General features: G+C 41.1%; 1 protein-coding gene and 1 non-coding gene across 2 annotated transcripts in view; one reads left to right on the plus strand and one right to left on the minus strand.

Moving 5' to 3' along the window:
• Positions 1-1,369: 1,369 nt before the first annotated feature.
• Positions 1,370-14,718, minus strand: part of Golph3l (golgi phosphoprotein 3 like) — a 29,755-nt gene continuing 16,406 nt past the window's right edge. The window contains exons 3-5 of the mRNA XM_028789731.1: positions 13,554-13,685; positions 11,621-11,735; positions 1,370-3,607 (exon numbers count right to left, since the gene is read on the minus strand). Coding sequence (XP_028645564.1) covers positions 3,180-3,607; positions 11,621-11,735; positions 13,554-13,685 — 675 coding nt within the window. The 3' untranslated portion in view covers positions 1,370-3,179. The remainder of the gene's footprint in view (positions 3,608-11,620; positions 11,736-13,553; positions 13,686-14,718) is intronic.
• LOC114640781 lies at positions 5,521-5,624 on the plus strand. Its single transcript, XR_003714203.1, has one exon. It is a non-coding gene; the product is annotated as a U6 spliceosomal RNA (small nuclear RNA).

The following is a 14,718-nucleotide window of genomic DNA, read 5'->3' on the forward strand; positions in this document are numbered from 1 at the left end:
AACAAAATACAACAAAGTCTATCTAATAACAGCACTGCCCATGACTTTTTCATGTTTTGAGACTGAGTCTCCCTGTGTAGCCCCCTGCTGGCCTATAACTCCCTATGTAGACAGGGCTGGCTTTGAACCCCTAGAGATCCACCTGCTTCTCTGGCTCTGCCTCCAAGTTCTGGAATTCAAAGCACGGGCAACTACAGTTTTTGGTAACTTTTTGTGACAGATAGGATTGGGGGCTGTTTGATCATTTCTCATAGCATTAGGTGCACTTCTCATTAGGACAGTCGGAGAACACAGGAACACACAGATTATTACTATAAAGGGCAAAATCTGGTAAGCATAGATAGATATATATTTATAAAGCTTTAGAAAAACTTAAAAGACCCATACACAGTGCAGGGTCAAAAGAAAAAAGTGGTCCTGACAAAGGTCATTTAGAAATATCCCAGGACAAATCAGAGAAAGGCTTTCTTAGGTTAGTGAGAAGCAGACCTTCAGGAAGGTTAATTAGTTGGTGATGAATACAAATGTTTAGAAACTTATGCACAAAGGCGTGCTGTCTAAGCCAAGTCTACTGCAAGTTTTAGGTAAGAGATAATTAGGATTAACCTAAAATGTGGTAGTTAAGAGCAAAGCAGAGACGCATGTGTAGCTCAGTGGTAGAGCACATGTCTAGCACGCATAAAGCCCTGAGTTCAATCTCCAGTACTGCTGGCAGCAGTGGGTAGGTGAGGTAGGGGAATGTATATGTATGGGTATAATGGGGGAGAAAAAGAGAAGTTAAGGAAGACAAGAAAATATAAGACTAAACCTAATTAACAATATATGAGAAGCTGGACCTAGTGGGGTAGGCCTATAATGTCAGCAACTCAGGAGGAGGCTGAAACAGAATTTTAGATTCAAGGCCAGCCTGGGAAACTTAGACTCTGTCTTTAAAAAGAAAATAACAGTGGGGTGGTGGTATCGCACGCCTTTAATCCCAGCACTTGGGAGGCAGAGGCAGGCGGATTTCTGAGCTTGAGGCCAGCCTGGTCTACAGAGTGAGTTCCAGGACAGCCAGGACTACACAGAGGAATCCTGTCTCAAAAAACCAAAAAAAAAAAAAAGAAAAAAAAAAAGTTATATATTTTTTTATCTAATGGTTAAGGGCTGGAGCATTGGCCATCAAGGGCATTATTAGGTTCATCTCTTAGATAAAGTCAAGTGTCATCTGCAAGGTATTCACAGGAAAAGCCATCCTTATTCTATTCAATGGTAATATTGTTACTGGTTAACTTATTTTGAAATGGAGACTCTACTGAGATTTAAGCTGGTGCCTAGGTTAGCACTGCTGTGCCCTGTCAATATATACTACAATAAGATAAAAACCATGTACAGAGAGACCAAAGGCACAATTATTGATCTTTATTATACAGAAACGTGAAAGCAATACACACTAAATGAGTGTCTGGCAGTGAACATTACACAGATTAGAAGTGAAGACATCCTCATTTTTTGGACATATAAAAATAAACACTGAGAGTTGCAAGAAAGAATGCAACTTCTATCCCCCAAACAAGCTGAAGCTGTCAAAGAAAAACATGGTTTCAATTCACTATGAATTGCTCCAATGGGAAGATAAGATGAGCTGCTAGGTTATACATGGGCTGGCTTCCGCCCTTCTAGAGAGCCAAACTAAGGCTCTGCTTAGCTTCTCAAACCACAGTTTCTATCTCTACTCATCTAAGAGTCAGATGAAATGAAAACAATAACAATGAGCTGGAAAACTTTCATGGACCTAGGTAGGTTCAGGGGAGCAGACGAAGTTACACTAATTGATTTCTATTAGAAGGATTTGGTGTTAGTCCGGGTCATCTGTAGTGGCTGTGTGACCACCTACCTGTCTCTCCCCAGTGGTCAACAGAGTGCTTGAAATCTGCATAACACAGTGCTGGCCCCTTTACAACCCTTGAACCTAGGCTTTGCATTTGTTGCTGGTGACTCTCAACTGCCCATCTAAATAGGATCTCTCCACTCTCTCTACTGAAGCAAAAACACTTTAAGGGATTTTAGCCAGGATGGCTGTGTTGAAAGAAGACACAATTTAGAGGGTGTCAATACATTAAATATACACAGAATTACTGCCAAAGCCCTTAAATACAGGAAAAATTTATCAATTTATGTAGGAAATAAAAACAGGAGCTATGAAAATATGGAGTTTGGCTACATTGTCTGGACCCAATGCTATAATTTGGGACTTGAAACTTACAATTCTCTTAATTTTATCAGAGTAGAGATATTTAAAGTAGTCTAGAGCAAATAGGACAGTCACATACTAAGGATGAAGAGTCTTTAATTTTTGAATGAGAGATGGTCTCATATAGCCAAAGATAGCCCTGAACTCACTAATCTAGCTGCTACTATCTCCTAAGTGCTAGGATGACAGGTGTTTATCCAGACACTTGGTTTCAAAGATATGAAGTCTCACGTTGCTTCCCTTCTCTACAGGTTCGAATACTGGCTGTATGAAGGAGGTGACTGCGGCACATTGCTTTTTCAGTTCAGACTCTTAATGAATGTGGGAGCAAGATAATGCTAAAAAGGAGTGTGGAATATATTTTTGCTTTTAGAATGAAGGGATTCCAGTCATCAAACTTGGAGTGTTTTCATTATATAAAGACGAGAAAATCACAGGTAGGAGGTATAATCTCAGGAACCAATTTGCTTCAAAAATTAGTCGTATTTCCACTGCCCCTCATTCAAAGAGTCAGTGATTTCAGGAAGCGTCACTGTTTAACAGAGGTGAAGAGACAAGGGTTGAGAAAACATGAACAAGGGAGAAAAAGTTAAATATGGTTTACTCTTCATTTCCTTCACATTTTGTTGCTGGAAACTCTAATCCTCACATAGGAACCCCTGTTTATCCAGAAGCACAGTGGTTAAAACTAAACCCCCAAAATGGGAGATGTTTATTAGATGTGTGTGGGTTCACTCCTTTCATTCAGACAGAGTAGAAGTGAGGAGATAGAGTCTGCTTAGAAGGTCATGGCCCATGGAAAGGCCCTGAGGTTGTCCCCCTCAAGTCAGGAGTCTGATTCAAAGAGAGGAGAAACAATGACAGTATCTTATCACAGCAATCTCAGTGATGGGGTTCTCTGACAGTCACCAGCCAGCAGGGAAAAGGAGACACCCGGCTGCTGGCTTTAGGATTTGTTGAAGGCTGCCAGCACAGCCCAGATCATCTCTGTGGCATTGTGCTTTGTTCCTTCCACTTCAGGGTCCAGTTCTACTAGGTCCTTGGTTCGATTCATTGCCACATCATACTTATCATCTGTCAGACAAGAGAAGACATTCTCCAGCACATCAGAGGAATGGGCCAGCACCAGGAGTGCCAGAGTTCGCCTGTCCATACGCTGAGGGTCATTCACCCACCGTTCCAGCACACTGTCTTGAAGCTTTTTCATTAGTCGCTGTTTCTCTGTTGTATTGGTCACTGGATGGGTGGTCATGTCGAACAGCAGGAAATTCTGCTTCTCTGTGGTTAGAATGCCCTTTTCTACCAGGTTCTTAGCAATTCGCTCTCGTACATTTCTCAGCTGGTACTGTAATTTAAAGGGGTTCCATGTCTCACCTGTTGGGAAACAGACAGTGGAAAACAAAATTTAAAAAGGCAGTTTGTTATTTGAGCTTTGTTTAAATTTGTTTTTTAAGATTTATTTTATTTAGCTGAGCGGTGGTGGCGCACGTCTTTAATCCCAGCACTTGGGAGGCAGAGGCAGGCAGATTTCTGAGTTCAAGAGTTCGAGGCTAGCCTGGTCTACAGAGTGAGTTCCAGGACAGCCAGGGTTACACAGAGAAACCCTGTCTCGAAAAACCAAAAAAAAAAAAAAAAGATTTATTTTATTTATATGAATGCACTGTAGCTGTCTTCAGACATATCAGAAGAGGGCATCATATCCCATTACAGATGGTTGTGAGCCACCATGTGGTTGCTGGGAATTGAACTCAGGACCTCTGGAAGAACAGCCAGCACTTTTAACTGTTGAGCCATCTCTTTAGTTCGCCTTGTTTACAAATTTAAAAGCACAATCTCTATCCACGGAGAAACAATGTCAACTCACTCTTTAATCCATACTTTGTGCTTTCTGTGTTAGTTTTGACTCTATTATTATTATTTTTTTTTAAATTTTTTTTATTTTTTGGATTTTCGAGACAGGGTTTCTCTGTGTCACCCTGGCTGTCCTGGAACTCACTCTGTAGACCAGGCTGGCCTTGAACTCAGAAATCCACCTGTTTCTGCCTCCCAAGTGCTAGGATTAAAGGCGTGCGCCACCACTGCCCGGCGACTCTATTATACATTAAATGATTTTATATTAAATGATCTTCAAAATTATCACACATACACAAATGCACCATGTACACACATATGCAACCACATATACACACATGCACACATAAAACCATACATGCACAAAACCATACACACATATACACATACACATGTGCTTATACATGTATACACAGATGCACGCACACATACATACACACACACACACACACACACACACACACACACACACACATCACTATGGGCTTCCATTATGCTAGTGCTCATGGAATATTTACACTGATTATTTTAGTATGTATGGAAGCATGTGTGTCACAGTACATGAGTGATAGAACAGACCGGTCCTCTCCTTTCACCTTGTGGGTTCTCGGGATCAAAATCAGGTTGTGAAGTTTGGTAGCAAGCACCTTTATCTGCTAAAAGCATCTTGCCAGCCTTCTGATTTTTAATTTTTGTTCTTTAATTTTTTTGATTTATTTGTAGTTATATATGTACACAGGTGTGCACAGAGACCAGAAGAGGGTGTTGGATATCCTGGAGCTGGAGTTACAGGCTCTTGTAAGCCACCTGACATGAATGCTGGGAACTGAACTCAGGTCCTCTGGAAGAGCAGGAAGCACTCTTCACCACTGAGCCATCTCTCTGACCCCTTATTTCAACTCATGTATGAATTCTCTGTGATGTTAGTCATTCTTGAATGTGTGCATGCGTGGGGGTTGGGGGGGAAGAGAGAGGAGGAGAGAGAGAGAGACAGAGAGACAGAGAGACAGAGACATGGATGTCAGAGAACAGCCTCAGGGTCATCTAGCCCTACCTTACCTTACCTCTTTTTCTCAGACAGGGTCTCTCACCTGCCTGAAGATTACCAGGTAGGCTGGGCTGGCTGGTCATCAAGCTAGTCTCCTCACTGGGATTAAAATGCAGATTACTTGGTCTAGATTATTCATCTATCCATCCATCCATCCACCCATCCACCCATCCATCCATCCATCCACCCAGCCACCCACCCACGGGTTCTGAGGATCAAATTAATGTTTTTATGCTTGCAAGACAAGTAGTTTACTGACTGGGCTCTCTTTCTCTCCAGCCCTTGTTTTTAATGTTTTAGCCATTCTGTTCAAGATAGTAGTTTTTCTAGGATGACTTCTTTTCCATATCACATGTGTTCTAGTTGGGTTGGTAAAACTAAAAACACTGTGCTTTCTTCAGCAGCACAAATACTAAAATTGAAATGATATACAGATTAACATGGCCCCTGCACAAGGGTGACATAGAAATTCATGAAATGTTTCATATTTAAAAATAAAATATAACTTGGGAGGCAGAGGCAGGCGGATTTCTGAGCTTGAGGCCAACCTGGTCTACAGAGTGAGTTCCAGGACAGCCAGGGCTCCACAGAGAAACCCTGTCTCAAAAAACCAAAAAATAAAAAATAAAATAAAAAAAATAAAAAATAAACAAAAATAAAATAAAATAAAATATAATTGAGAGGTCTAAGGTCCTTTCTTCTACTCATTGGGTGGAAGGCCTACCCTGAAGTGGTGACCTGACAATATGGCTTAGGCTGCCCCATTCTAGCTTCTTTGAAGAGGTTCTAGACTAGAAAAGAAATGATAAGAAAGAGGACAAGAGATTGCCTGCCATTCCACTACCCATAGAGCAAGAAGATAGCACACTAGGAGAAATGGGCTAAAAGTCTGCAGGAAGAGTTCCATTTGGTTGAGTGTAGAGAATTTTAAGTTTAAAGTTGTTGCTGAAAACCATGGTAATGTTGGTAAAAAACAATTGCCAGGATTCTGAAAGCAAACATCAACTGACAAAGCCTCCTAGAATTCAACAGTAACCAGAGAAAACACATCAAAACCTTGCTGGGATCATGGTCAACTCTGGTGAGCGCAAGGGTGTGGGCTTATACTAGATGCACAAACTCAGGTGCAATCAGAACAGGATGTAGAGCTTGATTGAAGGATGTCACAGGCACCAGGAATTTAAGCATAACCTTTGAACATGTAACAGTAAGCAACCATCTACCCCACACCCATCTGCTTTCCTTCCCAAGACAGCGTCTGAGCATATACAAAGTGGCTTATATTTCCTTATGTCTGGCCTCAAGCTGGTGATCCTTCTGCCTCAGGTGCATTCCCATGCCCAGATAATAAACGGCTGTGACTCTAATAAATTAGGCTTAAAATACGCAAATCTGGTAGACTTCTAGGTTCTCTTGGAATTCTGGTTTTCTATATTATAGAATCGCTATTTGACCTGGTAAAGCTGAGAAGACTGAGGTTTGCTTCCTGTGCTTGATGGACAGAAGCTATTCCAGGTGTTGTAGGCTGGCAACACTGGGACCCTAAGTGTCCCACTTTAACTTTGAGGAGAAGTTCTGCACTGGAAGGGCAAGCTGTGTTCATAATCAAGACTGTTGTCTTCCTCAGAAAAAACAGAAAAGGAATCTCCAAGTTACTAGCCTTTATTCTTGTATGTTTTGCTTCTGTAAAAAAAAAAATGGGGTAAATTATAATAGCTGTGTCCAGATCTCACATCATATATATTCAATAGTAAAAGGATAAAAAAAATCTAAGTACAGCTCAGTAGTTTAGACTCTGCCTAGCATGTGTAGGCCTTAAGGCAAATCCCCAGCATCAAAGAAACAACAATATTTAATTGGGTCAGGTATTCTAGCAAGCCCAGCACTCAGAGACAAAGGAGGAACACGAAGACTTCAAGGTCATATTTAATTACACAATGAGTTTCAAGATAAGTCTGGGCTACGAGAGACCCTGTCCTGGTAAAAAGCAATCACAACAATAATAAAACTCCAAAAAGTGGGGCTGAAGGTTCAAGAGTTGAGAGAAATTGTTGCTCTTACAGAGGACCTAGGTTTGGTACCTAGCATCTACAATGGTAGTTCACAGCTGTCTATAACTCCAGATCCAGGGGATCTAATACCCTCCTTTGGCTTCCACAGGCTGTGTACACAAGCAGTACCCTAAGATACATGCAGGCAAATACTCATAAACATAAAATAAATAAAACGTAAAAAAAGACAAAAACAAAAATGAAACTGGCTAAAGGGGTTATGCTACTTGCTTTTCATTGTTACCTTGATTTCAATTCTCAGGAGATGGATGGCTGGAAGAGACAGCAGGTAACAAGTGCTTACTGGGAGAGCCTGATGACCTGGGCTGATCCCTGCAATCTATGTGGAAGGAGAGAACTGATTCCTGAAAGCTGTCCCCTGACTTCCACATATGTATCCCCTGACTTCCACATGTGTGCAATGGCACATACATGCTAAAAATAAGGGGAGACTATTGAGATGGCTCAGTGGGTCAAGGTGCTTGTTGCCAAGCTCAACAATCTGAGTTTGAACTTGGACCTGAATTGTGGAAGAAAACTGACTCCTAGGAGTTGTCCTCTGACCTCCAGGTATATGCTGTGGCACATGCTTGTGCATACCTCACACACTAACTATGTAAATAAAAATGTAATAATAAAATGGAATTGCCCAGAGGGCATGCCCTTTGGTATGTCTGTAAAGGCCATGTCTAGGAGGGTTAGCTGAGAAGGAAAGATCCATCTTAGACATTGGATGTGTAAAAGACTGAGTAAAAGGAGACTAAGGAAAGCCTTTTGAATATTAGCAGTCATCTCTCTGCTTCCTGACGGTGGGCAAATGTGAGCAGCTGCCTCCCACTCCCAATGCTATGCCTTTCCTGCTAAGATGGACAGGATCTTGTCAAAATTTGAACCAAAATAAAGTCAAAATAAATTCTCCCCTTCTAAATTACTTCTTGTCATGTATTTGGTCACAGCAATAAGAAAAGTAATACAGGTGCTTTGGCAAAACCTTTGATTAACAAGTGGCTTATGCTAACCAAGTGACCTAATGATGGGGGCGGGTAGGTGCTTTAGCAGTTGAGAACACATACTGCTCTTGTAGAGGGATTCAAGTTAGTGTCCTAGCACTCACGTGACGTGGCTCATGACTGCTTATAAGGACAGCTATACTGGGGTCTTACATACTCTTTTGGCCTTTGCAGGCCAAATATTTCTACACACACACACACACACACACACACACACACACACACACACACACACACACAGAGAGAGAGAGAGAGAGAGAGAGAGAGAGAGAGAGAGAGAGAGAGAGAGAGAGAGAGAGACTCATAATTAAAAATTAGAAAAAAATTGAAAAGAAATATCAGAAGCTACATAACCACATAGAAATTCTGGAATTTGAGAGAAAAACATCAAAATAAAACTTTACCTAAGACGTTAACAACAAATTTGAGCTAGCCAAAGAATCAGCAGTCTTTGAGATTAATAAAGGCTCTACAGTCTGAGCTGGGCACTGAGATGAACGCCTGCAATCTCAGCTGCCCGGCAGGAGAATCAAGTGTTTATCTGCTGTTACTAAGTGAATCTGAGGCCATCCCAGGCTACGTGAAGTCCCGTTTTACAACCCAAAATGAGATTATGTAGCCTGAAGAGAGCCTCAGAGAAATGTGGGATGCCCTCAGGACTGACACATTTGTAAACATACAGAGACTGAGAGATGACAGGAAGAAGAGCAGAGAAAAAACATTAAAAAAAAAAAAGGCAGGGTCACGAAAAACACTTGTCTACACATTTTGAGCTCAATGGACCCCACATAGGACAAATGTAGAGAATCATATCTAATGCCAGGGATATTAAGAGGCAATCTTGGAAGGTGGCCTAAGAAAAATGATTTCTCAGAGCTGAAGTAAGATCAACAGCTGACTTGGGAGTCAGAAAAAGGGAGGCCAGAAAAATAAAAGTCAAAACACTGGCTGACAAATTGTTGGCCAAGAGCCCTTTTCTTTCCTTCCCTTCTCTTCTTTTTTTCTCCTTTCTCCCTTTTCCCTTCCCTTCTCCTCCTCTCCTGTCTCCTCTGTCTCTTTCTCTTTAGAACACAATAGGAAACGTACTTACTTGCCAACCAAGCCTGACTACCTTAGTTCAGTTCCCTGGATGCAGATGGTAAGAGACAAGAACCAATTCCTCAAAGTTGTCTCATAACTTCCACATGTAAACTATGGTAGTAGGGGTTGGGGAATGGGCACACATATGCATAAAAAACATAGTAAGACACTTTAAAAATAATGTTTATTGGGAGCTGGAGAGATGGCTCAGTGGTTAACAGCATTGACTGCTCTTTCAGAGGTCCTGAGTTCAATTCCCAGCAACCACATGGTGGCTCACAACCATCTGTAATGAGGTCTGATGCCCTCTTCTGGTGTGTCTGAAGAGAGCAATGGTGTACTCATACACATGAAATAAATAAATAATTCTTTAAAAAAAATAATAATGTTCATCAATATTTATAGAAGCCTTGGTTCCAATAGTTAATTAGAATAATTCAAATAGCCATCAACACAAATGTATTCATGAACACAAATCCATGTACACAAACAAATGTAGTACATAAATTCATGAACTATTTTAGCAGTAAAAACAGCTAATACTAGGAGATAAAAGACAAAGATGTTGAACTTATGATAATATCCTGGTTATCACCTCAATAAATACTAGTATTATTTGAGATAGGGTTTTATTGAACACCAGGGTACCCTTGAACATGTGGCAGCCCTCTGCCTTAGCCTCTTACATGGTGTGATTATAGGCCTTTGCTACTATATCTGGTTTATTATTAAATTTTATTTTAAATAAAAAAAAAATTGTGTGTGTGTGTGTGTTCGTGCATGTGCTGCCAAATGGGCCAGAGAAGGAGTCAGATTTTTTGGAGCTAGAGTTACAGGGGTTGCAAACTGCCAGACATGAGTTCAGGTACTGGATCTGCATCCTTTACGAGAACAGTATTTATTTATTTATTTATTTTTTTAGAGACAGGGTTTCTCTGTGTAGTCCTGGCTGTCCTGGAACTCACTCTGTAGACCAGGCTGGCTTTGAACTCAGAGATCTACCTGCCTCTGCCTCCCAAGTGCTGGGATTAAAGTCATGTGCCACCGCTGCCTGGCTGCAGTACTTATTCTTAACCACGGAACCATCTCTCCAGTCATCAGTTTTTATTTTAGGGTTTTTTTTTTTTTTTTTTTTTTTTTTGGTGTTTTTGAGAAAGTGTCTCCAAATATAGTCCAGATTGGCCTTGGACTACCAGTAGTTCTGCTTCAGCCTTACAAGTGCTAGGATTACCACCACTCCTGGCTAATAAAGATTTTAAAAAAAAGTTTAAAAGCTTTAATAAAAGATTGTTTTAAATAAGAAGGGCTGGTGAAATAGTCTGGCAGGCAAAAACTTCACTATAAAGTCTAATGATTTAATACTAGGAGACTATATAAAGGTAGGAGAGAAACAATTTTACAAAGTTGTCGTCTGATCTCTGCATGTACATTCCCACATGTAAGTACACATATGTACAATGCAAAATAAACAATGTTTCTTGGGGAGGTCTGGAGATGAAATATACATGGTCAAGTGATTTGCTAGCATGAAGTCTTAGCACCACATCAACTAGGGCGATGATGGTTCATGCCTATAACCCCTGCACTTGGGAGGTGAAGGCAACAAGATTTGAACTTAAGATCATCCGTGGCTATATAGCAAGACTGAGGCCGATTTGGGACACAGGAGATGCTACTTCAAAAACAGAACAAAACAAAAACAAGTAAGTAAGTAAGTAAGTAAGTAGTCACTTGACTGGATATGTTAGCACACACCTTTAATCCCAGTACTTGGGAGGCAGAAACAGGCAGATCTCTGAGTTTGGGGACCACAAGTTAGTAGCCAGCCACTGCTACATTGTGAGATCTGTCTCAAACAAACAACAAAATAAAGTCCTAGTGAAGAACACTGTTAACCTGGATATAGTGCTATCTACCTGCAATTTTAGTACTAGGGAGACAGAGGCTGAAGGATTGGGAGTTCTAGGTCACCTCAGTTTACACAGTGAAACATCTCAAAAGGCCCAACAAAATACAACTGTTAAGAGCTCTCATGGGCTGAATGTTGTGGCACATGCTTTTCCCCAGTATTTGAGGTATGGAGATGAGGGTCAGGATTTCTGGGTCATCCTTGGCTATACAACAAGTCCAAGGCCAGCCTGGGTATGAGATCCTGTTAGAAAACAAAACAAAAAACCTTGCAGAGTAGAATTGCAGATGATAAGTGGAAGTGTTTGGAAGTCTTAGGTGCTGGCTAACCACAGTACCTTACCTAGCATGCTGTGTTTCTATACTCTTCCTTCTAACCCTATGAGCAGGTCAAAGATAACCAAATATGCGGCTTGTAAGCTATTTTCAGTCATCTCACCAGTGAGTAGCTCGATCCACGTCTGCACAGTTTCTGTTGGCTCAGTTGCTTTAATGTGTTTGAGCGTTTCATCCAGCAAAACATCACCTGTTGGGCTGTCTGACTTTAGCAGGACCTTAAAGAAAGAAACAGAGTACACTGCTTCAGTCATTTGAAGGTCCTTCCATGTACAATACCCACAATGCTGGTTAGGAGGTGTGAGGAAGCAGAATATACTGCCCATGTTATAGAAGACCTTAGTGTAGTTTGACTTTGTAGTAGGAAGACAACGTTACATTTAAAGTGGGACCTAGTTGCAAATGCTGTGAATAAAATGGACAAAAGATTCCATAGTATCTTTCCAAGTTTGGAAACCCACCTTGTGAAACTACTAATAAAGGCAGGAAGGTCAGTAAAGGAAGTTAATTTAGGAGAACATTGTCACCCTGGCTTTGAGCCAAGATAGCTCAGTTGAAATGTGTAGTCAATAGTTAATATGTTCCTGGAAGCTAAAGGTAAAAAATGTCTACACATTTGGAAATGAATTTCTTGGAAGTAACATAAAGCTGAAAAGGCTAGAAAAATCACCCAACAGGATACAAACTAATACTTAGATATCAGGGAATGGAGAAGTAAAGGAGACAGGATACAGTCAGAGGAAAAATAATCAACCTGAAAAAGGCCACAAATGTTAAGTAGGGACGTGGTAAGAAGGTGCCAAAAGCACTGGGCAGTGACACACACATTTAGTCCTAGATTTGGGAGGCAGAGGCAAGTAGATCTCTGAGAGTTGGGACTAGCTTGGTCTGCACAGTGAATTTCAGGAAAGTTCCAGGAGAGCCAAACCAGGAGTGCCAAACCAGGCGATGGTGATGAACACCTTTAATCCCAGCACTCGGGAGGCAGAGGCAGGCGGATTTCTGAGTTCGAGGCCAGCCTGGTCTACAGAGTGAGCTCTAGGACAGCCAGGGCTTCATAGAGAAAGCCTGTCCCAAAAAACTAAAGGGAAAAAAAGTGTCAAATATTGTATGTACTTTAAAAGAAAAAAATTAAGACTCCAAAGATGGTTCTATCTAACAATAAATTTCAGCAGAATTCATGGAATGACAGACATTATAAATAGAAAAAAAATGACTAAGCCAATGTGTATCTAAGAGACAGTTCCTCCATTGCAGGGATTTTCAGCAAATGTAACACATCTGAATGGTTGTCTGAGAATACCTTGGGATGACTAAGACAAACAAGCCTGACTCATGATTTCCTCTACCTACACAATATTTCATTTCATACATAGAGAGGGAAAGATAACAGCATTTCAAATGTGACTGACTTTTCTGTGTTAAAAACAAACCAAAAAAACCAAGCTTCTATAACTTTTTCCCCCAAGACAGGGTTTCTGTGTGTAGCCCTGGCTGTCCTGGAACTCACTCTGTAGACCAGGCTGGCCTCGAACTCAGAAATCTGCCTGCCTCTGCCTCCCAAGTGCTGGGATTAAAGGCGTGCGCCACCATTGCCTGGCTTATTTTATGTATAAGAGTGTACTGTAGCTGCCTTCAGACACACCAGAAGAGGGCATCAGATCCCATTATAGATGGTTGTGAGCCACCATTGTTGGGAATTGAACTCAGGACCTCTGGAAGAGCAGTGAGCGCTCTTAACTGCTGAGCCATCTCTCCAGCCCCTCTAATTTTCTTTTATGTATGTGTTTTGCTTATAAGTATATACTCTGTTCATCACATGTGTGCAATGTCTGAGGAGGAGATTCAGATCCCTGGGACTGGAGTTACAAACAGTTGTTAGCCACCATGTGGGTGCTGGGAATCAAATCTGGATCCTCTGCAAGAACAACAAATGCTTTTAACTGCTGAACCATCTCTTCAGCCCTCAAATGTTCTTATTTTTTCCAAAATGTACTGTTGGTATTTGACTTTCTTTAATTCAGAAGATATTGTACCTTTCTGTCTAGGAGTCTCTTCTTACGCATGGTGGGAGGTTCCAGATAGATTCGACCCCTCATGGCCAGCTCTATCAGAATGCCTCCTCGTAGCCCAGACGATATGCAATCATTCCAGAAAGATGTGTAGCCCTAGGAGAGGGGGAAGAAAACAAAAAATGTTCTGAAAGGAATACTGACTTCCACCTAGAGCCTGAAGAATAAGCTGAGCTATTATTGTGATTATTTTACATCACAGTACATGAACTCAAAGCAAGGAAGAGTGAGATGAGAATGTGCTGTGCTGTTGTCTGAGCAGTGCTTGGGGCTGAGCATGGGCCTTGACTGTACTAGGAAGTGCTCTACTACTGGGCCCCATCTCTTACCCAATAGAATATTTCATTAGTTACTGCAATCTAATTTTTATTTATTTATTTTTTGTTGTTGTTTTTTCTATATAAGTGCCATGGCATGCCTAGGGAGGTCAGAGGACAATTTGGGAGTTAGTTCTTGTCTTCTACCATGTGGACTCTGGGGACTGAACTCAGGTTGTTAGGCTTGGCAGCAAGTACCTCTCCCTGCTGAACCATTTCACTGGTTCTAATTGCCTTAATCTAAATGCCCAAAATACTATTTTCTATCTGATTTTTGAGTTATCTAGTGAATTTCTATAACTTAATATTAGTTGACAATTGACATGCCAGATTTTTTATTTCAAGTGAGAAGAGTTGTGGTTTGAAACAAAAATTTTTCTTGCATTTTTCTATCTACGGGTTGAGGTAGGGACATGCAAAGGTCAGAGGACAACTTTCAGGAGCTGGTTCTCTCCTTCTACCATGTGAATCTTGGGGATCACACACAGAGCCATCTCCCTGGCAGGCACCTTGGTTTGGTAAGAATTTTAAGATACTCTAAATTGCAGAGCAGTGCACACATCAGGTAGAAATGAAAGCATAAGCTATTTCAATTTGTTGTTGTGGCTCTTCCTAGATATCTAGGTATATATTATTTACAAACTTTCCCTGTCCGTGTGTGTGTGTGTGTGTATGTGTGTGTGTGTACTACACTGAACTCAGGGCTGTGTGCATCTCTAGCTGAGAAAATGATTCTGCTGCAGACACTGGACAAACCCACTGATTAGTTAAAGACCCTGAGTATGTTACTTAACTTTTCTGAAGTCCAATGT

This window comes from Grammomys surdaster, unplaced genomic scaffold (genome assembly GCF_004785775.1).
Source record: "Grammomys surdaster isolate TR1022 unplaced genomic scaffold, NIH_TR_1.0 125849, whole genome shotgun sequence".
Lineage (NCBI taxonomy): Eukaryota > Metazoa > Chordata > Mammalia > Rodentia > Muridae > Grammomys > Grammomys surdaster.